The 24665-nt window shown below is 57.2% G+C and overlaps 2 protein-coding genes across 5 annotated transcripts in view; both read right to left on the bottom strand.

Moving 5' to 3' along the window:
• Positions 1 to 600: 600 nt before the first annotated feature.
• Positions 601 to 20006, bottom strand: TCF25 (transcription factor 25). Its single transcript, XM_037142658.2, has 18 exons — positions 19692 to 20006; positions 17266 to 17421; positions 16225 to 16299; positions 15045 to 15163; positions 14481 to 14546; positions 9417 to 9499; positions 8401 to 8531; positions 7958 to 8057; positions 6850 to 6943; positions 5610 to 5702; positions 5385 to 5490; positions 4582 to 4741; positions 3421 to 3508; positions 2877 to 3035; positions 2640 to 2730; positions 2249 to 2328; positions 1038 to 1110; positions 601 to 856 (listed from the first exon to the last, which is right to left on the bottom strand). Exons 1-18 carry the CDS (start codon positions 19878 to 19880, stop codon positions 698 to 700), a joined length of 2022 nt encoding a protein of 673 aa, XP_036998553.2. The 5' UTR covers positions 19881 to 20006; the 3' UTR covers positions 601 to 697.
• Positions 20007 to 22991: 2985 nt separating this feature from the next.
• Positions 22992 to 24665, bottom strand: part of SPIRE2 (spire type actin nucleation factor 2) — a 36467-nt gene continuing 34793 nt past the window's right edge. For 2 of the 4 annotated variants that reach the window (XM_053672231.1, XM_037142673.2), the window contains exons 14-15: positions 24176 to 24291; positions 22992 to 23910 (exon numbers count right to left, since the gene is read on the bottom strand). In XM_053672231.1, coding sequence (XP_053528206.1) covers positions 23688 to 23910; positions 24176 to 24291 — 339 coding nt within the window. In that variant the 3' untranslated portion in view covers positions 22992 to 23687. Of the gene's footprint in view, positions 23911 to 24146; positions 24292 to 24665 lie in introns of all 4 variants that reach the window. The other 2 variants (XM_037142687.2, XM_037142680.2) reach the window with 2 other exon arrangements.

Genomic DNA, 24665 nt, shown 5'->3' on the forward strand with positions numbered 1-24665 from the left:
CTGCAACCAACCACGGCCACACCAGCGAAGTGGGGTCACTGCCTGACCGGAGGCGCAGGTGGCCTGGCCCTGTTGTCCTCAAAGAGGTGCCCGAGAGCCAGGGGACACACAGGCACGCGGGACGTGTAGCCGTGCCCTGGCTCTCGCCACAAAGAAATCTCAGGAAGGGCTGGGCCAGAGGTGGGTCACAGGGTCGTTTCAACTTGGGAGGGCACCCAGCAGACAGGATTCCTCCAGTTCACTACTCATGCCCTGGATCCTTCTGGAACCAAACAGGCTCCCGAGTCACAGGCAGCCCTGTGTGGTTCTCAGTTGCCAAACAAGTGTGCCAGCACCTGCCGCAGCTGACTGGCCCAGCCACCAACGCTCTGTTCGCCCTGAGGAGCAAACGTCCCCGTCTCTGCCCCGTCCATCCTTTGGCAGCCCTTTCAGGCTGCCCTCTGACTCTGCGCTTTCCCACAGAGCCCTTCCACTGGGCTGGGCAGCCCACGCCCATGTGCCCAGGCCGGTTCTCAGCGGTATGTGGGCGAAGGCACAGCCTGGGAAAGCAGGGCCACGCGTGCAGGAGTGGCTGTTCCCGCCGACAGGAGAGACAGGACAGGCAGGCAGACACCATGTTTTTACTTTGGGGAGCTGGCCAGTTCCGACCAGATGAGTCAGGACCGTCACTGCACAGTGCAGGCACGGCGTCCCCTGTTCAGTCCCACTCCCCATCCCCCTCGGCGTGGGCCTCCTGCGGAGCCTCCGGGTCGTAGAAGTGGAAGGTGGCCATCATGTCTCGCACGGCCAGCATCAGCCTGTTCAAGCCCTGGTTGCGGTCCAGCCCCTCGGCCCCTCCATCCTCTGGCCTCTCCCCCTGTGGCAACGAGACCGGTGTGAGCAGGGCTGTCAGGCACAGGAGAACCTGCGGAGGCGAGGAGGCCCTGGAAGCCACACCCAGCACGGCCAGGCTGACGGAAGAGAGTTCTGTCCAGTTGGCAGCTACAGGCTCAGGTGGGCATGGCCCAGCGACCTCGGCAGACAGCGTGCTCACCTACCTCTGTGGTGTAACTGGGCAGCAGTGACCGAAAGAAGAGGGCAATTGTGTTTCCACGGCTCGCGGGACTCAGCCTGAAAAGGAGAGGAGGGTCAGCAGACAGAGCAGGGGTGGAAAGGCAGCGGCTAGACAAGGGCTGAGCTGGGACCCAGAGCCCCAGGGGCAAAGGGGGAGGCTGTTCCTGAAGGTGGCTGGCTCGCTGAACCGGTGGAACGCACTGCACAGGGGCCTGCTTCTGAGAAATGCTGTGGGTTCAGAGTGTCCTTCAACACTTAGAGCTAAAGGGGCATAAAGGGGCCAGAGATTCCGGAGCAAGTGTCCCACGAAGACCCCTCCTGGTGAAGGGCGGTACTGCAGCCCAGCTCTACCAGACACAGAGCTGCCCTTGGGAGGTGGGAGGGCCTGCTCCAAAAGCTGACAGTCCACAGGGCTGGGCTGGGGGCAGGGTGGGGGACACCCCTGAGTCAGTAAAGTCCCACAGCCATTCCTCAACACTGTGATGTCCGGCATGTCGGCTTTTTTCTGAACCCGTGAAACTAATTTCCACCTTGACTGCAGGGTTTAACTGGGAAATGTTACCTCGTGAACATGCAATCCAATTCTTATAATTTGGTGGAAAAAATTCACCCTACAAAACATGTTCTACCAAGATCTGAAAGCCCCTGCTCCCTTAAACGAGTCAAGTTGGAGACGACCCTTCCAGACCTGCGAGTCAGCGCTGGGGAGCTCGGATCGGCAGTGATGCGGTTTCAGAGGCCAGAGAAAGGAAGCAGCCACCCACCCCCCGCAGCCACGGACCCTCCCAGCCCAGACGCGGGGCCTTTGCACGAGCTGACTCTTCTGCTCAGGCCCAGCAGCTGTCACCTCATCGCCTGGACAGGGCGCCTCCGGCCACAGTGCGCCCACCACTCCTCCCACACAGCTGCAGGTGGCAGTCCCCAGTCCCTGCCCCTGGTGTGCCTCCCCCACCAGACTGCATGCGCCAGGAGCACAGAGCTGGCCTCACTCTTGCTTCCCACTGAATACACAGCACCTGCGACTGAGCAACGCTTCTGCATCAGAGAGAAATAACTGACGGTGTTCACACCCGCAGAGGCTGGTCTGTGACCCCAACACTCGGCTCTGTGGACCTGTGTCTGGAGGAAGCAGCAAGCCCAGGGTCCAAAGCACTGAGCCAGAAGGCAAAGGAGCGAGCGACATGCAGACAGGTACCTCTCAGGCCTCGTGTAGGAATAGATGGTGTCCGGAGGAGGCAGAGGGTCAAAGCCCATCACAGACTGCGTGGTCACGTCCTGCAGAAGGTGACACAGGACAGAGAGACAGTCAAGCCCTGCGCTGTGCTTCCCTCCCCACAGCCTGTCAGCCGATCCTGCTCTGGACTGGCCCTTCCTGCGGGAGCTGACCCTGGTGGCCAGGCAGGGCTTACTGTACCCAAGGCTCGGGCAGCAAGGGTGGGACACACGACCACCCGCGTACATGCCACAACCTCCACCCAGGGTGTCAGGATGTCTCTGCGGAGCAGCAGGCTGCAGGCTGTGGGCGCCCGAGGCTCTGAGGGAGGGACCAGTTCACATTGGCTCCTGCCGGAAGCCCCATTCCTTACCGGGGGGAGGGCGGCAACAGCTTCCTTGATCTCAGAGAGGATCACATGACGGTGGATATTTCTGGGTGCACGCTGGTAGAGCACCTTCCGCCTGGGGCCCGGGGAGAAGAAGGGACAGCCCATGGAGTGAAACCTGCCCTGACCCCACGTTCATGACCCAGACCCCTGAGCAGTCGGGCCTCGTGCTTCCTGTGCGAACCCATCAGGCCAGTGCCCCCCCGGCTGCCCCAGGCTCACCTGCTCTCACACTCTTCCACGGCAGGGTCCCCGGCATCCACCGCCCGCAGGACCTCCCGGACGTTCTCCTCCAGCCAGCTCATGGTGGTGGCCTCCTTCCACAGGAAGTGTGACCGCCCAAGGTACAGGCTCACCAGCTGCCGCAGGGCGGGGGGCTGGCTGTGAGACAGCAGGGCCTGTCAGCACGGCCCACCCAGCGCCCCCCCACAAGCCCACGGGCAGCTGTGAGGCTACGTCCAGGCTGTGCCCAGGTCCTGAGGAGAGCAGAAGCTGCCCAGAGAGGGGGCTGCCAACCTGGGACGTACTGCTACCTGGGAGTTTGGGGGCACACGGTGCTTTCTTCTGCACATGGTCCTCACTAAGCACAAGTTCATTAATGGGAACAGAGAGAACAGAAGGGACGTGGGGCCGCTGTGCCCTGCACCCTTGCTCCTTGGGAAGCCTTGTGCTTTGGGCTGCAGGCCACTCACACACCTGCCAGGAAGACAGGCCCCCGCCATGAACACACGGGCACGTGGCCCTCAGAGCATCTGCCAGTCTTTACCTGATCTCGGCACTGGGTCCGAAGAAGTGGTGACCGGCGACGGCGGCGTCAGGCCGCACGCTGCAGTCCTCCAGCAGGGGCATCAGAACTGCGGGAGGAAGCACGGCCCCAATGTGTCACTGACGCCTGGGAAGGGCCCGCTGTCCTGCTGCCTCCCAGTGGCCCTGTCCGCATGTGAGGGAGTGGGCTAGGACCCCTGCGAGCATGGGAGCTGGACGTCCTCACCACAGAGGCCACACACCTGTCCCCTCAGCGGCATCCACCCTGAGGGAGAAACCTCCTCCCCAGTGACTCTCCAGGGCCTCCTGCCCCAGGTCCTGCCCAGAGGCAGCTGCGTGGGCGAAGGCCACGTACCCCTGTGGGTCACAGAGCAGGCTGCGTGGGTGGGCAGCTGTGCCACATGGGGGGGTCCAGAGCCACGCCTCTAACACCACCAGGCAGTGGCCTGGAGGCAGACCTCCCTCCTCCACATGAACAGACACACAGCTCCAGCCGCTGGGTGGGGAGGGTCCGTTCCCTGAGACCTGCCAGGCAGCCCTGCGTGCACAGCAAGTCAGGCCAAGGTGCGCGGCAGGGCTGCGGTGGCTGAGGTGTGGGGCGCTGGAAGCCTGAGCCGCTTGCCCTCCTCCCCGTCCCCTGCACAGCCCTTCCAGTCCCTGTCTGCTCTGGCGCCACCTCACACACCGTCCCAGTGCCTGCCTGCCTCCCTGCTGCAGGGGACAGTGGCGAGCTCCTCTTACAGGTCAGAGCCCTCTGAAGATGTGTGAGGTGCACTTCAGCCACCGAAGGGATGAGCCACAGGCCTCTGCACCCTGACACCCACGGGACAATGGTTCCAACCTGTCCTGCAGGTTGTCCACAGGACAACCTGCGTCTCAGCCCCTCCAAACGGAAAGAGTCAGGACCACAAGACAAGAGTGGGAAGCCCACCTGGCTAACTTGCCCTCCTGCCCCACTTGTCCCTCCGTCCAGGGCCTTGCTTCCTGCTCCTTAGAAAATGCCACACCTTCTTCAGAAGCTAAGTCTTTTTCAGACAAACAGCCAACATCAAAGACATCCTAAAACCCCAAGCTACCCTGAGACCCAAGTAAGTCCCAACTCCTCCTTGGCTTTCACTCGGTCCCTCGGGCTGGTCTGACAGGGAGGGCTCGGGGCACCCACCTCCGGGGAACATGGTGAGTGCCTGGCGCAGCAGGAGGGAGGCCTTCTCCCTTGTGGAACTGAGCTCCTGCTCTGGGAGGTCTGCCTGCTGGCTCAGCAGGAAATACGCCAAGGGCACGGAGAAGGCAAAGTTTGGGAGCTGGGACAGGTTCCGGTGAGCCTACAAGGAGTGAAGACGGAGGCAAAGTTCCCAGCCTGCCAGCACACACGGCACCTCTGCAGCACTTAGTGTGACAATGACAGTCTCCCCTCTGGGGGGAAACGACACACAATCTGCCCCTTATCCACGGGGGACGTGCTGCGAGACCGCAGTGGGCGCCTGGCGCCGTGGCCAGCACCGAAGCCTGCGAGCACCGTGTCCCCGCCTGCACATGCGCATCCGTGACCAACTCCAGTTAACGGACGGGGCAGCGTAAGAGACAAGAGTAAAACAGAATGACAGTTTGAGGTACCAGAGTAAGAACAGCACAGATTTCTCTTCTTTCTTTAAACTTCACTGACGGAAGATTTATTTCCACCACAGATTTTAACAACCTCAGCGTGATTTTTTTCTTTCCTTGTCCAGTCGCTTAAATGAAACTTTTTACAGCTTTCCTGGGGCAGTGCCGAACCTCTGGCACCGGCGCTCTGGTGCTCTGGGGCATTAATAAGTGAGACTGGGGGAACCTACGTACAAGCCCTGCGATGCCTTGACAGTCTCTCTCATAACCCAGATGGCTCATCTGTGCGCCTGTCAACCAGGCTAGATGCGCTGGGGTCTCCCAGGACCCTTGCCAGGGCCCATGTTGGGCGCTCACTCCTACCTCCCACTCCTCAAACAGGCGGATCAGGTACTCGTAGCTGCGTGCCCGTAAGGCCAGGTGGTCCACCAGCAGCAGCATGCACAGGGGGTCCTCGTCTGGCTCCAGGCTTGCAGAGGCAGCGCGGGGCAGGGGGCAGAGGGAGATAAAACCCAGAGTGAGCCCATGTTGCTGTCATGGGCCTGCAGCTACTGAGGAAGAGGCCGCGGCCGCAGCCAGGATGCCTACCTCAGGATGAGCTTGCAGTACTCCAGCGCCGTGCGTGGGCAGCCACGCTTCTCTAGGAAGCTCAGATGCTTGTACAGGGCCAGGTAGAAGCTCCTAGACCCAAGACAGTGCCGCGTGAATTAGAGCAACAGCAGGCCGCAGAGCCACGCCGCCCTGTCCTGCTGGCTGCGCCGGCACTTCCTGTGGAGCCTAATCCGTGAATGTCCGGAATGTTCCTGGGTCTGCAGAGAAGGCGACGCTCCGCTTGTTGTTTGAGTTACACGTGTGTCCGTGTACAGAAAACCAAGCTTATCTGGTAGGCCGAACCTCTATCTTGGGTTTTTGTTTAAGTCATTGAAATGAGCAGTCAAAACCCAGTGCCATCACCGCCTGGACCCGCCTCTCACTCCAACAGCCACAGCAGCTCTGTGGCCGGAGCATGGAGTCTGTGGCAGGACGATCCGAGTAGACCGCTGTTTTATCCAGACCTCCCGCCCAGCTAATGCCTGGAAGTGTGAGTACTTCACAACCTGCCCCAGTGAGCTAAGAATTCACATGGAGAGACCAGGCTAACAGACACCGGCAGTGGGCGGCTCAGATGGAGCCCACAGTGCAGGGGTGCAGTGGGTCAGCACGCCAGGGACCAGGGTGGCCTCTGGTGGGGGCAGGAGCCAAGAAAACGCTCCTGGCTGCCGACACCAGAGAGAGCTGGGGAGCAGAGGAGGGTGTGGAGAGCCCAGGACAGCCAGCATGTCCCCCACACCAGGGCCCTGACGACCAGGCTGAGATGAGCGGGGGGCTGCTGAGGCCACTCAGGGCCTGAGCAGGGCCCTCAGGGCAGCAGAAGTTTCTGCAAGACGCAGGGGTCCCATATGCAGAGTTCAGGTCACTGCCAGAAACAGGGTCGGGCTGCACCCCAGGGACACACTCAAGAATCACACACACTCGCAGACAAAGCGTGGCAGGGCACTCTACACTCACAGGAAATGAACCCTTCCGTGCAAAGACACATGGGACCCTGAGTACAGACCCCCCCAGGGTGAAGTGGCTCATCAGGCTCACTTCTGACATGGACAGGCACGAGCCCAGTCAGTGGTCCCCGGCCAGAGCCCAGCCTCCTGCATTTACGCTTTAAATACAGTGCGATGCCCTGTCTGAGCCACCAGGGGGCCCCGTGTGGACAGCCCATGCCCCTGCTCCCGCTCCCCACCACAGGTTCTCAAGTCACCTGCGAGGAAAGAGCAAGGAGGTGTGCACGCACCTGTTCTCAGGTCTGCGGTAGTCCAGCCGGCACACCCCACTGGTGAGGCTGAACAGGGGGTGGAAGGCACACTCCATGCTGTACAGCGCTCTCTCTGTGGGCCACACAAACACCAGGGGACAGCGTCACAGCCACCGTGCAAGAGACTGCAACCCCGTCCTCTGTGCCTCACAACACGGAAAGCTTGGCAAGGAAGGAGGTCAGGTGGCTAGGACTGAGGGAAGAGACGGGGCACAGACGTGACGCTGGAGGTCCCCGAGGCCACTCTGCACTGACTTCACCCACAGGGCCTGAGCTGGCAGCTCCGGGATTCCAGACAGAAATGCACACACGTCCTTCCCTGGCCGGGTGGCTCAGGCGGTTGGAGCACCATCCCACAGACAGAAAGGTAGTGGGTTCTATCCCCAGGTGGGGCACGTAGAAGGTAACTGATTGACGTCTGTCTCACATACTGATGTTTTTCCCTCTTTCTCTCTCTCTCCCTTCCTCTCTAAAAAGCAATAAAAAAAATATCCTCAGGTGAGGATTAAAAAAAAAAAAAGAAATGTACTCATGCCCTTACAAAACTCACACACACAGGCTCCAACGACTCATCCACAAGGGCTGAAACGCGGGGCATCTGCCGAGTGCAGTCTCACAGTGGAACGCCACCAGCCTTGGAGACGGTGGTGAGTGAGGCACCCAGACAGACACGTTTCTATGATTCCACCGTTCAGAAAGGTCCAGAACGTGCAAGCCCAGAGACAGAAAGCAGACTGGTGGTTGCCCGGGGCTGGGAATGTGGCAGGTGACCGATGAGTCCAGGCTAACAGACACCGGCAGTGGGGGCTCAGATGCAGCCCACAGTGCAGGGGTGCAGTGGGTCAGCACGCCAGGGCCCTTTCATAAGTAATGAAAGTGGTCTAGGATGTATGAGGGGCTGTATGAACTATACACTTTTAAGTGGGTGAATTTCATGTAACATGAATTCTACCAAAGCTGTTAGTTTCACAACATCTTGGCAAACCCATTCGCATCCTAGCATCATCAAATGACACCTGTGCCACTAGCCAGCCTCTGACACACTCGGGTGAAGGGACGGGAGGGCTGGGCAACAGGCAGCTCTCACCCACGAGGTCTCGTGCCATCTCCTGGTCGTCCTGGAAGCGGCAGGCGTCGCTGAGCTGCAGCAGCGAGTCCACGTGGTAGGGGCTGGTCTGCAGCAGGACCTGCGAGGCCAGAGAAAATGCTGGCCACAGCCGTGGGCAGGGCCCTCCAGGGACGATACCCAGGAGACACCAGACCCCAGGGCACAGCTTTCTCTTGGGTACCAAGCCTCAGGGAAAACATCACCAAGGGTGACTCAAAACGCCCAGCTCAGACACTGATGGGCATGGCTGTGAAGCCAAACCCCTGACTTGACTGGAGAGGCAGCTCGGGACTCTCTGCGCCCAGGTGTCTCCGCCTGCCCGCACCCCCAGGGCCCAGGCCCCACACCCAAGGCAAGCAGTGAGCCCACACTGCCTGCAAGCATGGCCCTCGTGCCCCGGGCAGCCTGCGGGCCCCACGCACCACGATGTTGTTGGGCTCCATAGACTCCACGGCGGCCAGGAACTTGTGCTGTGTCTGCTGGTACTCCTCGCTGTGCTCGAATGCAAAGTAGGACAGACCTTTCTTGGACTCCAGCAGCCGCATGGACAGGCCTGGGGACAACGCCGGGTCAAGGCCCTCAAGGTGCTCTTGGTGGGGAAGCTCTGCACTCAGCTTGAGCTGCCACAAGAGCGCCAGCCCCACCAGGCCAGCCAAGTGGCTGCCGGCCCGCACCCTCTCTGTTCTTTCCTGCAGAAACGCTCCCCCAGGGAGTGTGGACAGAGCACCAGCCCTCGGGACAATAGTGCAGGGGCCAGCCAGGCAGGGAGGAGACGTGACTGAGACCCGTGACCAGACGCCGTTTGTCCCTGCTCCTTGTGCCCGAGCCTTCGGGGCACAGGGGCTGTTTCTGCAATAAACCTGGACTCCCATTTCCCTTCAGCACCTTCACGGACTCGGCCCGCGGTCCCCGGTCGCCCTAAGCTCACACTGTGCTGATGGCCGCACTAGGGCCACGTGCCCCAGGACACACGGCTAACATGCCCCCATCTCTGCCCAGGCTCGGGGCGTCCCTGCCTCACCGCTCACCCCCACCCCAGCCCCAGGCCGTGCAGCCGTCCCAACAAGCCACTGGCCCACACCCCACACCTTTCTGCACAGCTGCTGTTTAGCTTTAAAGTACATGACATGTTAGTTTGCAACAAAAAATAAAATGTCACACTTTAAAAACGAACTTGATTGCTTGCTGTGGTGTAGGATCCACAGGAAACAGCAAGAGGACAGGGAAAAACCGCACTCGAAACGTGGTCGAGATGACACACAGCTGGTGGGGGGGCTGTGTCCCAACGCCAGGAGTGTCTCCTCTGGCACCGTGCCAGGCCCTCGGTCTCCACACACGGCTCTGCACAAGCCGAGGAGAGGCCGGGCCAAACAGGCTCAGACCCCGGCGGCGCCCAGCGGCGGCCCCAGCACAACCCCACACCGCCGCAGCCCCTCACCTGGCTTGCTGTACCGGGGCCAGGTGCTCTTTGGGGTCGTCAGCCACGTACACTTGGGGTACAGGCGCTGTCTCTGCCGTGGCCTGTGGAGGACAGGACGTGGCACAGCTTCATCTGTGCTGCCCAACCTTTGCCCAGCTGTGGAAGCAAAACCGCGGGGCGGGGGGAGAAGGTGCACGGCTGCACCTCCACATGCGGTAATATCCTCATGTGACCACTGCTGGACGAAGCTGGGGCCCGGGACCTCAATAACCAGACAACGAGAGAAAGCAAAGAAATAGGAAACTGGCAGCTTGGCAAAGTGGCAGGGGAGGTGAGGGGGTCACAAACCCACACTAAAGACGATGAGGAGGAGAGCGAGCCTGCAGGCACCCTGCGGACGCCCACGAGCCGCGTCTGGGGGACGGGCAGGGCAGGCCATGCATGGGCTGACCTCCCTCTAGACGCGAGGTCCGTCTCCCGCCCTCTCTTGGGACTCCCCAACCCAACAACGTTTGAAAAGGGGAGAGACCTGGCAGCCTGCTAACGTCAGCACTAACACCAGTTCCTGGGAGGAGGCTAGCCCAACAGCAGCACAGGGTGGGCGGCAGGCACAGCTCTGCAGGCTTTGGGGTGGGTGTCCCCGCAGCCCCTTGCCCCATACCCAGGGTCTCTCTGCAAGTGGCAGACCTACCCGAGCACTGGTCACAGGAGGGGGTTCCACTCTGTTAGTGATGTTTTATTTCTTGAGCTCAGTGATGAGCACACGGACGTGTGTATGTACTTATCTATATATTTTTAATAAACTTAACTATTTCACTTATGAAAAACAAGAGTGATGACTTCTGGCCAAGATGGAGGCGTAGGTAGACACACTGTGCCTCCTCGTATCACCAAAAGACAACGATAATTTAAAAACAAAAAACAACCAGAACTAACAGAAAAATCAAACTGTAAGGAAGTCCATCAACCAAGGAGGTAAAGAAAACACATTCATCCAGACCAGTAGGAGGGGCAGTGATGGGCAGCCGGGCAGAGAGGACTCACAGCAAGGCAGTGGCTGGAGGATCAGGGCGGGCAAGGTGGCCACTGGCAGACCTAGTGAGGCGGTGGATTATGGACTAGGCAGTCCCACATTCGTGTGCAGATAAACCGGGAGAAACAACTGGGGAGCAGGGCGGACTGCGCACCCCCGGGCCCCAGTGCAGGGAAATAAAGCCTCAAACCACCGATTGAAAACACCTGTGGGAGTTGAGGTGGCAGCGGGAGAAACTCCCAGCCTCACAGGCAGTCCGCTGGAGAGACCCACAGGGTCCTAGAACGTACACAGACCCACCCACCTGGGAATCAGCACCACAAAGGCCCCATTTGCTTGTAGGAAGTGGCAGAAGAGACTGAAATCCGACAGAGAGCAGAGCAAGTGCCATTGTTCCCTCTTGGAACCCTCCCCAACATATAGCGTCACAACACAGTGACATGGATTACCCTGCCAGGGCGAACACCTAAGGCTCCGCCCCTCACTATGTAACAGGCATGTCAAAACAAACAAACAAAAACAGATCAAAGCTCCTGAAAAAATACAACTAAGTGATGAAAACATAGCCAACCTATGAGATGCACAGTTCAAAGCACTGGTGATCAGAATGCTCACAGAATTGGACTTCCGCCAAGATGGAGGCATAGGTGGATGTGCCGTGCCTTCTCACACAACCAAGTTTAGAGACAACTAAATATTAGCAACAGAAAACACAACCAGAACACGGAAAATTGAACTTTTCGGAAGTCCGTTAACAACAAATTCTTCAGCCTGACCGGTAAGGGGCGAAACCAGCGGCTGGTGAAGCGGGGTTGCACAGGAAAACTCGGTCAGACGGACTCAGGCGCGCGGAATCCAGGCGCAGGGTTGGACCTAGTGAGCGACCGAGTGACCGCGGGGGAGACAGTGGGGGAGCGGTGCTGCGTGTTGACTGTGGTCGCGCATTTGTGCACGGGCCGACTGGCGAGGGAGTGAGCGGGTGGACCGGGCCGGCGGGTCCCCGCGGCAAGCAGCAGTGGAGGGCACCGCCATTTCCCTGCTCCGACCCCACCTCCACATACAGCGTCACAACCCAGCGACCTGGGAGTCCAAGGCGCCGCTTCTCACACTTAAAGGACCAGAACAGACCAAAAATGGCGCAAGAAGATCTCAAAGCCCCAGAGCCCATAGATCTAAGCCATGAAGAAATACCAAAACTCTCAGACACACAGTTTAAAACACTGGTGATCAGGATCCTCACAGAACTGGTTGATTATAGCCGACAAATTAGACAAACACATGAAGGCGAAACTAATTGAAATGAATGGAATTGCACAGGACACCAATAGCAATGAAAAGGAAACTGGGACTCAAATCAATGGAGTGGACCAGAAGAAAGCAAATAATGGCCAAACAGAAAAGAGTCAAGAAGCAAGAATTCAAAGAAATGAGGAGAGTCTTAGGAACCTCCAGGACATCTTTAAACGCTCCAACATTTGAATTATAGGGGTACCAGAAGGGGGAAAGGCACAGCCACCAGTGGAAAACTTATTTGAACAAATAATAAAGGAGAATTTCCCCAATCTGGCAACAGAAATAGACTTCCAGAAAGTCCAGAAGTCCAGGAAGCTCGCAAAGTCCCAAAGAAGTTGGACCCAAGAAGGAACATACCAAGGCACATCATAATTACATTACCCGAGATTAAAATTAAGGAAAGAACCCAAGAAGCAGCAAGAGAAAAAGAGAGAGTTACCTACAAAAGAGTTCACGTAAGACTCTCAGCTGATTTCTCAAAAGAGACCTTACAGGAAAGAAAGGGCTGAAAAGAGGTATTCCAAGTCATGAAAGGCAAGGACCTACATCCAAGATTGCTCTACCCAGCAAAGCTGTCATTTAGAATGGAAGGGCAGATAAAGTGCTTCTCAGACAAGCTCAAGTTAACAGAGTTCATCATTACCAAGCTCTTATTATATGAAATGTTAAAGGGATTTATCTAAGAAAAAACAGATAAAAAATATGAACAGTAAAATGACAGCAAACTCACAATCATTAACAACCACACCTAAAACAAAAACAAAAGCAAACTAAGCAAACAACTAGAACAGGAACAGAATCATAGAAATGGAGATCACACGGAGGGTTATCAACAGAGGAGTGGGAGGGGGAAAGAGGAGAAAAAGCACAGAGAATAAGTAGCACAGGCGGTAGGTAGAAAATAGACAGGGAGAGGTTAACAATAGTATAGAAAATGTAGAAGCCAAAGAACTTATATGTACAACCCATGGACATGAACTACAGGGGGGGAAATGTGGGTGGGAGGGGGTGTGCAGGGTGGAGGAGTATGAAGAGGAGGAAATGAGACAACTGTGCTAGCATAATCAATAAAATATACTTTAAAAAATGAGTGAAAACTTAAACTGTGTTAGAAACAGGGTGAAAAAGCACGTTTCTGCTCCCAGTAAGAAGTCAAAAGCTGCAGGGGAGGACGGCCACACGAGACAAGCCCGCAGACCCGCAGGAGACTGACCTGGGAGACGGTTCTGCACAAGTGGCCAGGTGCCCACAGGAGAGGTAACTGTGCCGTCTGTGGAATCCCAGGGACAGCCCAGACCTGCAGAGACCTTCCTATGGACAGACTCAGACTGGACCGAGGCGGCTTTGACTGTGCTGGGCAGTGGGACAGGGGGTGGGAGGGGCAGAGACAGAGGGGAGAGGGCCATGAGCCTGTCACAGCAGGGTGCCAGTGAGAAAGGGCAGAGCTCGCAGCGGACGCGACTCTGAATGGCCAGCAGAGACGACGGGCAGGCGCCCGTGGGAACAGGTGAGGGACGAGAGGCAGGACGTCTAGGGAGGGGACCTCGGCTTCACAAGGCCATCGGGTAGAACTTAAATTTTCAGAAATAGATAAGTATAAACCAATAAAAACAAACATAATTATTATTAACTCAATTACTAGCTTCAACTCAGACAGAAATAAGACCAGGCAAAAATGTCAAGAAGTGGCAGCGGCAGACCAACAAACGGGCACAGGGCACGAGGGTCGGGGCAGGGAGAAGGCCGGCCTAGGGTAGCCCAGGTGACCAAGAGGAATGGTTTGAAGTGCAAATGTTTTTCATTAATATTAAAAAAGAGAGAGAGAGACAGAGTCAGAAACCCCTGTGTCCTAAATAAGACCAAAAATAAAAGCAAACTATAAAGTAAAAACCATTATAAATACAAGGAAAGTGTAGGCAAACAACAGGGCAAAAAGTCCTCACTCGACCTTCCTCATAATCAAAGGAAGGTCAAATCATCAACACAGCTGTCCACGTGCTCGGGGCAGGAGGGGGGGGGACGGGGACACAGCTGTGCTGCTCTCCTGGTGGCCAATGGTGTGACGTGTCGCTGGGAAACCCAGATCGGGGTGACTTCTGTAGAAAGGCTGGAGCAGATACAGGGGCTGCAGCTAACACACAGGCCAATGCCCATCCCCTAGAGAGCAGTCCCCCGCACACCAGGGTGTGGCCGCCGGGTGTGTGGGGACCGGCAGTGCTCTGGGACCCTGGGGAGGTGCAGTGACCAGCAATCTGTCCTGAAGGGTTGTCTCTTGGGGGTTGTCAAAGCAGGAAATTCTGACTTGCTTGAATTTTTTAATTAGAAGTATTTAGTTCTATAATTGGAAAAAAGCTCTGTAATCAGACAAAGCTTCTGTCAGGGTAAAGGCTCTCAGAACACCTGTCCTCCCACAGGGAGCCCCAGAACCAGCCCCTCACGCCCTGAGCATTTCTCGTCGAGATTCCCACAGGGCACCAGCCACTGAGAACTGTTACATTAACAGAGATCAAACTTGTCCCAGAACTGAGACTTCAAGTTTCTTGTGCTGCTAATTGAGAAGAATGAACCTACCTAAGATTTCAAGGCTAGCAGCTCAGACTCGAGGAATCTCAGAGCCTTTGCTACAGAGAGCAGCGGGCCCAGCAGCCACAGACAGGCCCAACTCCAGCGGGGCCCTGGGCCCAGCACCCACAGGGTCTCTGCTCACCAGGGCTTGGAGAGCCTGCAGTGGAGAACATAACCCACGCTGGTCTTACCTTTGCTCCCCCAGGACAGCTCGAGCGCCAAAATACCTTTTCAGTTCGGTGTCAGGATTCAAGTGTCTAGAGAATTTAAAATTAAAACAAAAAAAATTAAATTGAGTTCTTTTACAATTCCCCTGACTCTGGGAATTTTAGAAAGTCACATAAAATCCCCAGTGGGGAAAACTGCTATTTTGGCGTCAAAGACCCTTTGTAAGCCTGCTATCTCTACAGCCACCTGACCAGAGGCCAAGTCGGGAAGGTGAAAGGCCTGGACTAGGTGGGCATCCCCCACTGACTCAGCAGCAGCCTCTGCAGTGGCCACGGGCTTTCCTTCAGCACCTGCGGGGACCAGATGAACGACTGACCCCAGGATGACATCCCAGGGCAGCAGTGTCCCCCACACACCCAAACTAAGAGTGAGAGACCCCTGGAAATGGAGGAGTCCTTTGTTCCCCTTTCTCCTTGTTCCTCCACATTCGGTAATGAACCCCTATCACTTTCATTCCAGGAGAGTAAGCGTTCCTCCTCCTCCTCCTCCTCCTCCTCCTCCTGGCGGGGAGCCCTGGTGGCCGGTACCTGTGCTCCACATACAGGACGTGCCTCCTCGTACTCAGGGGCTGCGGGCTGGGCCGCCCCAGGCCACCACTGTCCTCGATCCGCTCCAAGATACGATCGATGTCTTCCAGCCCATTTTCCTAAAAGCCCCCAAGCCCTGTATTAATCACCGTCTTCACTTCATTTTAAACATCAAAACAACAGATAACATTGTGATTCACTTTGACAAAGAACAACGGCCACACTGCTAACTTCCTGAAGGAGAGCGAGCACATGACCCAGAGCGGAAGAGAGTCTTCCTGGGAGGGGCTCCGAAGAGACAGAAGCAGCACAAGGGCCCCGGGCCATCTGAGTGGCGAGCCCACACCCCTGGCCTCACAGGTCCACGCACCTCCTCAGGTAATTGAGCTGGGCCTGGAGATGCTGATGAACAGCCACAAAGCTGCAACCTCTTTTGGGGGACTAAGAGAGGGGGACAGGGAAGCCCAAGGGCAACATGGAAAACACTTTGTGGGGACACACTGCCCCTGGGGCATCTGCTCCTCAGCAGTGGACGTAGGTCCGGCCTGGAGCTGCAGGACGAGGGGCTCTGCCATCCCACAGAGTCATCCGGGGGCACGGTGGGCTTGGGTCTCAAGGAATGACATGAGCAAACACAGAAGCAAAGCTGGGTAAGCAATTTCCCCTTTAAATTTCTCTAACCTCTAAATTAGTTACACTCCTGGTGGGAAGAAATCAAAGTATCAAACAAAACCAAACTGCTTTCCCTCCCAGACGTGGTGGCATCCCTAACACCTTCCCGACTTCTGTGAGAAGTGCTGCAGGCACCAGCCCCACGGAGGGACACCGGACAAGACGAGCAAGGCCGGGCTGCGTGCACAGGACGCGGTGCCTGCGGTGGGCAGACTAAGCTGATTTCCACAACAGGCCACGGCTGCGGAGATCGGGCCGAGGCTCGCGTGTGTGGTGCACAGCGGCAGATCTGAGAGACGCTCGCCATGAAGACGCGCGAGCAGTCTGAATGGGGGGCAGTAAGAGGAGACAGGGCCACGGACCCGGTCCTAAGCTCCGTATTTCGTTTTATCACGTGACGGTAAAGCCTCGAGGACATTTCTGCTTCACACGGACAAACGAACGAGCTGCCTCCGACACCACCTGCGAAACAGCCAGGAAAGGATGGGCGGGTGTCCGCCGAACATACCAAAGTTTCTCCCGTAGCATTTTTCTTATTTTTCTGCTTCTTTTTCTTCTTTCGGAGTTTGCCACTCGTATTAGACTAACAAAAGAAGCACATCTTAATCAACGGGAAGAGACAATGAGACCTTCCACCCTGACACCCACAGCGGAAGCTACTGAGGGACAGTCACACAGGATGCAGGCCTGATGTCCCCCTTCCACTTCCTGAATGTCCTGGGACCTCACCTACTTCTCTCAGACAACAAACAGCTCCCTGAGCCGCCCCACCTCTGGTCCAGCCTCCCCCTTCCTCTCAGACCTCTTTCTGACACAGCTCAGGGCTCCCTGTGACCTCCTGAGGCTCAGAGTTCTGACGTCTGCCCACCGGCCCTCTGCTTTCACCCTTCACTTTGTCAAGCTCTCTCCTGCCACACTCGACCACCGGGAGCCCGGGCCCTGCATCACAGTCCCTATAGCCATGTCCCTCTGCCTGAACACCTGGCACGCCCTCATCTGGCCCTCTGCTCCCATCCCAGTGTGGAGCACTGGGAAGGCACCCCCACACTCATCCACTCTCCCCAACTGGAGCTGTCCATTCATCCATGTCCCCCTCAACCAGAGGCCCCTGGAGGACAGAGACTTGTCCCGAGAGCCCAGGAGGCTCCCTAAGCATGTGTCGGATAAGTGAGCGAAAGGTCTTTGTAGGAGTGTTCCCAAGTGCCCCGAAGAACACAGAACTAGAGGGGCCTACACATTTCTTCAAGGTGTGTCCACCCAGGGCCATGGTCCACCCGGCCTGAGCTCCAGACGCACATTTCGGAAGAGCACGCACCCTGCTGAGCAGGGGACTCTCTCGAAAATTAGGGAGACGGCACTTGTGCTGGGGAGACTGGTCTGGGGACCCTGGATGCAGCAGCCCCGACAGCCACCAGTCTTGAGGATTTCATGCACATCTGACCAGGGCTCCCCAGGAAATCTGGGGTGACTGAGCAATGAACAAGATGGAATTCAGAGAGTGACAGCAGGAGTATGTGCCTGGGCCCCTCTGCCCCACACCCCCCCACACCTGCTCCAGGGGTGCTGCCCTGCCAGCCTCCTCTCCATCCTTCTTGCGCTCGGCACCTCCACTCTGGGACCTCCTTTTGCTCCCCGACACCGCAGCATCTGTGGGCAGACTCTCTCCATTCACCACTGGCCCCTCCTCCAGGTCCTCAATGTTTATCTGCAGAAACGGAGGGGAGAGAAGGGGGTATCGTATGGGTGTCCGGTCACCACTGCGTCCTGAGCTACTGCAAGACGCGTCTGCATCGGCGGCAGGGAGGCCACACGGGGCTGTGGAGGAAGGAGTGCCAGCGTGCTGTGCCCCGCAGGCCTCAGTGCCAGCACCTGAGCAGGTCCTGGGTCAGGGCTTCCCCGGTCCACAGAGGGGCTGCGGCCCACGTGGCCCATGGTGTCCTGTCTTCAGAACCGGCAGCAGGCAGAGTCCCCAAACATCACAACTTATCCCCCATGAGCACCGCCCAGGGCCACTGTCACACAATGGAGTCCACACTCACCCCCAACACGGATGAATCTGAGGATCACAGTGTTGAACAGGTGCAACTCCCAGGACATTCCCCACCCCCCCGCCCACCAAACACACACTCTGGAGGAGAAATGGAGACAGGGGTAGGGGTGGCAGAGGTGGGTACAGGTTACTGTGAAAGCTCTGGCCCTTCAGCTAACAAATTAATACAGAAATAAAAGAGGCCACCATGTAGCAATAACCAGATCCGATGGACCCAATCCGGTGCACTCAAGTCCAAAAATAAAGAAAACTGTATGTTCAATTTAGAACATCTAAAAAATATAAATCTAAAAAAAATCTATTCTAACCCTGCAAGCCTGAGATAGTTTTGAAGTGCAACTGGGACCACGCTGTGTTGTGACTTTTCATTGATGAGAATGCAAGGCAAAAGCACCACTGCCGTCTCCAGTGGGCCTGCTGTCCAGCGGGAAAGTGGCAGAGAAAGCAGGGGTCAGTTTTGTGCTCTTGGGTTTGCCTTCCTCACCAGTGGAGAGTTCCACGTGGAAGCATAAACTCAGGAGTGTGCAATGTGTCTAGCAGGCCCCTGGGTCTCTGTGGATGAAAGAGCACCTGATTGGACAATGCTGGAATGCTACCAAAACGGGGTCTGCCACGGCACCGCCACTAGCAGGCGACTGCTCCCTCAGACACCTTCTTCTGCGTGGCAGCATCAGGACGTCAGGGGCCCCGTGTGGTCTGGCTGGTTAGGGTCTTGAAGCAAAGCGGGAAGCTGGAATGAGGCTACTATGGATATCTTCCCTAAACTGTGGGTGTCATGGAGGACCGGAACCCACACTTTCCTCATCATTTAACTAAGGGTGCCACCGGAACCTCTTGTTAGTTGGGTGCTGGTTTCCTAGTATAAAGTAATGCTCTCTTCCTTTTAAAAAATCCTATTTTTTAGCCCCCTTTGGGAATCTGAGGTGTTTTAAGGAATTCAAGTTCACAATAAACTCTAGGCCGAGCTAAACCTCAACAGAACGAACTGCTGATTCTACATGCACACTGGGCACGCACTGTGCAGGACACACAGGTGAGCAAAACACGTGTTACCAGCCCACACAAGGAGCTCAGGGAAGCAAGAACACGGTAAAGCACATAACGCCCTGGCAGGGTGGCTCAGTTGGTTGGAGCGTCGTCCCATACACCAAAAGGTTGCAGGTTCTATCTCCGGTCGGAAACGTTACTCTCTCCCTTCCTCTCTCTAAAATCAATAAGCATATCCTCAGGTGAGGATTTTTTTAAAATCTATAAAAAAGACACAGTACACACAAGAAAATTACAGACTGAGGCCAGCGCTAAGGAGACACGGGTGGGGTTTATTCCTTCAATTCACAGCTACTGTGTTACTTCTCTGTGCTGGACACCTGGCTGGCGGTGATGCAGCGATGAGCAAGACACCACGTCCGGTGTGAGGAATAAAGAAGAATGTTTGTAAAGACCCTTCAAGTGCCTGGCGTGGAGATGAAAATCAAGGGAAGAGCACTCAAGATCCTGAGAAGGGGAGCCTCGCCCCCCACGCTTCCGCCCCGCCCACCGATGCCACAGCCCCGCCCACTGCACGGCAGCCCCACACCTCAACTGCTGGCTAAGGTCACCACAGGCAGCTCAGACAACTTGCCCCGCCCCTGGTCACAGTGGCCTCGCCCCGAGCGTTGGCTCAAACCGGAGGTGGCCCCAACCCCAAGTGGCCCCGCCCGCTGCCCCACCCCACCCCCAGGACCGCATGCCCCGCCTACTCCCCAGGCCCCGCCCTCTCCAGTGCGGCCAAGACCCTAGGTCGCCCCGCCCTCAGGACGTCACTGCCTCACATCCCCACCCCACCCCCACCCCACCCCCACCCCACCGCCGCGCTGACCCGCCCCGTGCAGACCCGCCTCCCACGCGGGGTCCCCGCCGCCCCTACCCCAGGCGGCGCAGCTCACCAGCTCGAACCGGTTGTTGACTTGGACACCCTCCTTCTCTGCAACCCGGAGGCGCCGAGCGCCTGGTCCCCGCTTTGGTCCTTCTTCCGCATCATCGTCATCACGGAAGCCAAACTGCAGGGCGCCGGGCCCGAGGGGCTCCTGTCCGCGCTGTTCCCCCCTTAGCCTCCGGAGGGCCCGGCGCGACATAAGACCCAACGGCCGCTGACGTCTAGGGACTGGGAGAAGACTGGCAGAAAAGAGAGCGGCTGACGCGCCTGCGCACTTACGGCACGCTGGCGCTCGGCTGGCTTGTGGCGTCTGCGCGCTGCGGCTCTCCGGGACTTCCGCTCCGTTCCCGGTAGCATCAAGGAAGGTGCGGGCATGCCCAGACTTGTTCTCGCGCGATTTGAGTGCCCCTGGCGGGTGTGTCCGAGTCTTCCGGAGGCGAGCCTGCGAAATGTCGGGCTGGGATGTGGGAAAGGGGCGCACAGGCTCCCAGCCTCCTGCGCTGGGACCTAGGCCCTGCGTGGGGTCAGGCAGGCGGTGCCAGGTGAGGGGGCGATGCGCAGGTGACAGCTGGAGGGACCTAGAGGGCCTTGGTCCCCGCTCTCCGGGCCCTGCCCGTGACTCGTCAGCCTGACTCTAAGGCTGTAGACCGGACAATCCCCGCATTAGCAGTGAGCGCATCCAAACCGAGTAGCTCCCCAAAGCTGCGGAATTCCGGGAAACACGCAGGGACAACCCCCATGCCAGGATGGATTGAAACCGAATCTGTCCTGCTTGCTTTCCGTCGCTGATGCGCCCCAAGTAACTTCTTGTACCTCTAGATATGGGAAACTGTGGTCTGAGGTGCACTCGCCACCCTAACTGCATCATAATCTGGGAGGTTGTTAAAATAAAGATGAAGGACCCAGCCGTAAACATTTCAGGTGGGGCGTTGACATTTTAAAAAGCTCTTTGGAAATTAAAGTGTGAATGCAGACAGGACCTAGAACCCTGCACTGCCATCCAAGTGCAAGAGCGAGATGACCTGGTGTGGCAGCCTTGAGCTGGGGATGGCTGTCACTATGGATCCTGGCCAGGTCCTGTGCTAAATTCTCACCTCATCTTGCGAACTAGGGATCCCCTTTTACAGGTAAAGAGAGTGGAATTCAGAGAAAAACTGGCCAGGTACAGCATGGCTTTGCATTTGTGTCTGTGGCTCCAGAGTTCACAGGAGGAAGTGTAACAGTGGAAAATTGTAACCCACCCCACAGTTCTTTCAACATTGTTTCTGTAAGTGCGGACTCTGACTAATATGTAGCTTATAGATGAACAGCATGTTTACATAAGAATCCTAGGAATTAATTTCAAAAGATACAGTCCCTGACCTTCAGGCACTGAAGGGCCTGACCTCCAGCTCTGGCAGTTTTGCTGACCTTCATTCCTGGAGCCGGATGACGTGAAGCCAGGATGATGAAACCAGGATGACTCACAGTGGACCATCACTTGCCTTATGGTAATGGGCTGTTCGTCTGCACGTAGGGAACTTCACAGCCCCTTTCTTGATCCTAATGTTCTGTTCCCCTTTTCCTCCTTATAAAAACCTCTGCCTCCAGTGAGAGATGGAGATGGGCTTTGAGATGTGAGTCCTCCATCTTCCAAGACATGGGGTTTTTAACATGAGTCCCACATCTTCAAGGAGACGGGCTTTGAGTCCTGAATCCCATCTTCCACCCATATGACCAGCATCTGCAAATTAACTACTTCCCTTTACACCAGCACCTGCCTCTCAAGTATTGGCTTTCCTAGCGGTAGGCAGCCAGACCTGTTTTCGGTGGCAGAAGGCCACTGGCAAGGATGGAGAAGGGGAGGCAGGAGGGGATATGGCCTGTAGGCCTGGTCATTGGATCTCGAACAGCTTCACACCACTGGCTTATAGCTTCTGCCTCAAGCTCCTGCAGCCTCACCTGCTCTAGCCACTCCCCCTGGGTCCCCTAGAAATCCCACCCCCATCTGCAATCCAGCTAGAGGGTTGTGCTCAGCACAGGTGGGCCCTCCAGGACGCCACCCTGCTGTCCAGTCTGTGCAGGGCCAGGCTAGCTGGTGAACAGGTTGTGTCCCTTCCTGGTCCAGTGGTGTGACCAGTTTATGCAGGCTTACTGTGGGTGGAAACTCAGGAGTCTGAGGAGCCTGGAGCCGCTTTCTGCTTTCCCCATCACAAGATAGCTGTGTGACCCCGAGGGGGGCAACGTGCAACCCCATTTGAGTGGCACCTTCCTTGAACCTGAGCCTTCCTTGAGCCTGAGTCCACGTACCACCAGAAATGTGTATGTAAAGTTTTAGAGGAAGTGACCTTCGTGGGTCAGAACCTCGGACGGGGGCGGGCAGGGCTTGGTTCCGTGGGCACCGCACAGCCTCCGGACCTGCGGTCCTCAGGAGGCAGGCCCAGCAGCCTGGGGACAGCAGTGCCAGTGACACCCTCTCCGCCCAGCCAGACAGGTTTTTGTGTGGCCCTCCATTTCCAGGGCTTCCCGTGTGGGCCAGAACCCCAGTTGTCCCATGTTGAATTGGGACAGTGACAACAGTGCTCACCCCCCAGGAGCATCTGCTTGTGGAGCTGCTGCCCACATGTGCGCTTTCTCCTTGCTGGCTGTGTGTCTGGGAGCAACTCCCATCCTTTTGGTCCTGTTTTCTCATTTTTGAATAGGAATAATACCACTCCCTGCCCGTGAAGTGCTCAGAACAAGGGCTGGGAATTGGCTACCGTTACTGGCTCCTGTAATTTTGCGTAACTGAATATTCTGGACCCCAGCTGATGCAATATCTTCTCCCATAAACCCATCTGTTACAAGTCATGTGCCTTGGGCCTCCTGTAGACCCCTGTCCACCGGGCAGGCATTGGAACCTGGTACCCAGCAGGCCTGGGTTGAGGTCCCGGGAAAGCTGGGTACATCTTTAGCAAAGTTCTTGGGATGCTTTCAGTCTCAGTTTCCTCATCCACAGGGTAAGGATGACAACAGATGCCACCTCCCAAGTCCATGTGGGCAGACAGGGCACACAGGTGCTCCTCCAGTCACCATCCCCAAGAGCAGGGTAGAGATGCTTCCATCCCACAAACCCCAAGGAGCATCTGGGGGACTAGGACAAAGGGTCCCCCAGGCCAGCCAGTGACAGGCAGCCCTGCTGGCCTTAGGACCAAGGTGTTGGGTTATGAAGTGGGGTGTAGAGAATGGCAGTGGCATCCCCATCCTGCCCCCGGGGGCGGATGGCCCCTCAGAGCCCAGCTTCCACCTTTGGAGGACACCTCCACTGCTGTGGCCGAGCAACCCTTAGTTCACGCCCCGACAGGAGACTATGAGACCACCTTTATTAGGCCGAGAACATAACCCACAGGTACAGGCTCCCCCAGGTGACCAGACCCAAGGCGTCGCAGGGTGTGGCATTGGGCAGGGAGTGAACCTGGCCACAGACCTTCCCAGGGGATGGCCTTGGGACACCTGCCTGGGAGAGGCTCAGCCCATGCAGGTTTCCCAGGTGCCTCCGAAGCCTGCATCCCTGCTGCAGAGCACAGACGTGAGCCGGGCGCTCCATGCCCCCCAGACCAAGGTGCCCTTCCCAGCCAGGACATCCACCCGAGGAGGGATGGAGAATCACTGCAGGGGCAGGGTCTTCCCCAGAACCCCCCCCCCGGCCTGCCTCCAGTCTGCCCTCCTTCCCATCCTGTGCCATCCCCACCCCACCCAAGGAGTCCAGAGGAAACAGCCTCCCGGGGAGGGTACTGGAAATGAGCCTGATGGGGGAGGGGCCAGGAAATGTATATAAATATATAGGCTGTGTATGTGTTATATAAATGTATCTATATATGTATATATGTACATGCACACTTGGGAGGCTGCTGGCAGCTGGGCCCTGGGACAGGGTGAGAGGGTGTCCAGCCTGGTCCAGAATGGGCCCAGCTCCTCCCCAGAGGCCTGGCCACCTGAGGCCACCTTGAAAAGGCTCTCGCCAGGTGGCCTGGGGTGGCAAGGGCTATCACTGGTAGTCAAGAGTCCAGGTGCTCGGGACGTAGAGGGACTGGGTCTGGCGAGTGCGGCGAGGAGTGGTATTGAGGGCGTCCACACTCTTGCGGCTTGAGCGCACCACGTCCGCCACAAAGCTGGTGCAGTCGCTGCAGACGTCCTTCAGGACGCGGCCGTGGGTGTACATGTGCGGGAACTCCTCCTCCACACTCTGCCACTGGGGCCCCTGCAGGGACCTGGGGCAGGATCTGGCGGTCAGGGAGGCCCCACCCCGCGTCAGGTGTGCAGGGTTTAGGAATGGACGTGCGAACAAAGTGCATCCCAGCAAAACCGCTTCCTCCGAGTCCCAGGCCCTCACCACCCAGCACGGTTTCCGTCTTACACCCCCAGAGCCCTCCCAGACCCCTGCATCTGGTTTCCTTGGGGTGTCCCAGCAGACAGGACTCCCCACCCGCACCCTGGCTCGCGTTACCGTTACCGGCAAAGAGCAAAGGCACGCACTGGAAGGCATCTCTCCTCTGTGTCACTGTGGCTTTGGACGCTGCCACCCTCTGAGGACTCTCAAAGCCCAGGGTGTAGACAGGGATGTGTGCAAACTTCTTAGAAGGCATCTTCATCTGTGGACGAAGGAGTGTGGGTGGAAAAAGTCTTTCCCAGGGACAGCCCAAGCTCCTGAAGCCCCCTGGGTCACCGCGAGATGCCACGCCTGGCATCTGAAGGCATGTGCCTCTTCACACACACACCCAGCCACAGCCACTCACACACAGGCGTGGAGCGGGCCCTGTGCGTTTCCCAGCTCACAGGGTCGAGCATCGGGCCCTGTACGCAGCAGACAGTCCCCTGGGACCAGGAGTGGTAGGGTATGACCTCGGGGTCTGGAAACACTGGGGATGAAAACCCCTCTTCCACAGATTCCTGTTTCTGGGCTGAAGCGTTAACGGGGTGACGCACTTCTAGTCATTACCCATTTACATCAGTGCACACGTGTGCG

This window comes from Artibeus jamaicensis, unplaced genomic scaffold (assembly GCF_021234435.1).
Source record: "Artibeus jamaicensis isolate MK-2021 breed Jamaican fruit bat unplaced genomic scaffold, CSHL_Jam_final contig_755, whole genome shotgun sequence".
Taxonomy (NCBI): domain Eukaryota; kingdom Metazoa; phylum Chordata; class Mammalia; order Chiroptera; family Phyllostomidae; genus Artibeus; species Artibeus jamaicensis.

Coding starts and splice junctions, on each gene's coding strand:
- TCF25 (XM_037142658.2), bottom strand. CDS start 19,880: ATGTCGCGCCGGGCCCTCCGGAGGCTAAGGGGGGAACAGCGCGGACAG. Junction 5,703..6,849: donor TACCGCAGACCTGAGAACAG/GTGCGTGCACAC, acceptor TCTTGGGTCTAG/GAGCTTCTACCTGGCCCTGT. Junction 4,742..5,384: donor GCCTGTTTGAGGAGTGGGAG/GTAGGAGTGAGC, acceptor CACTCCTTGTAG/GCTCACCGGAACCTGTCCCA.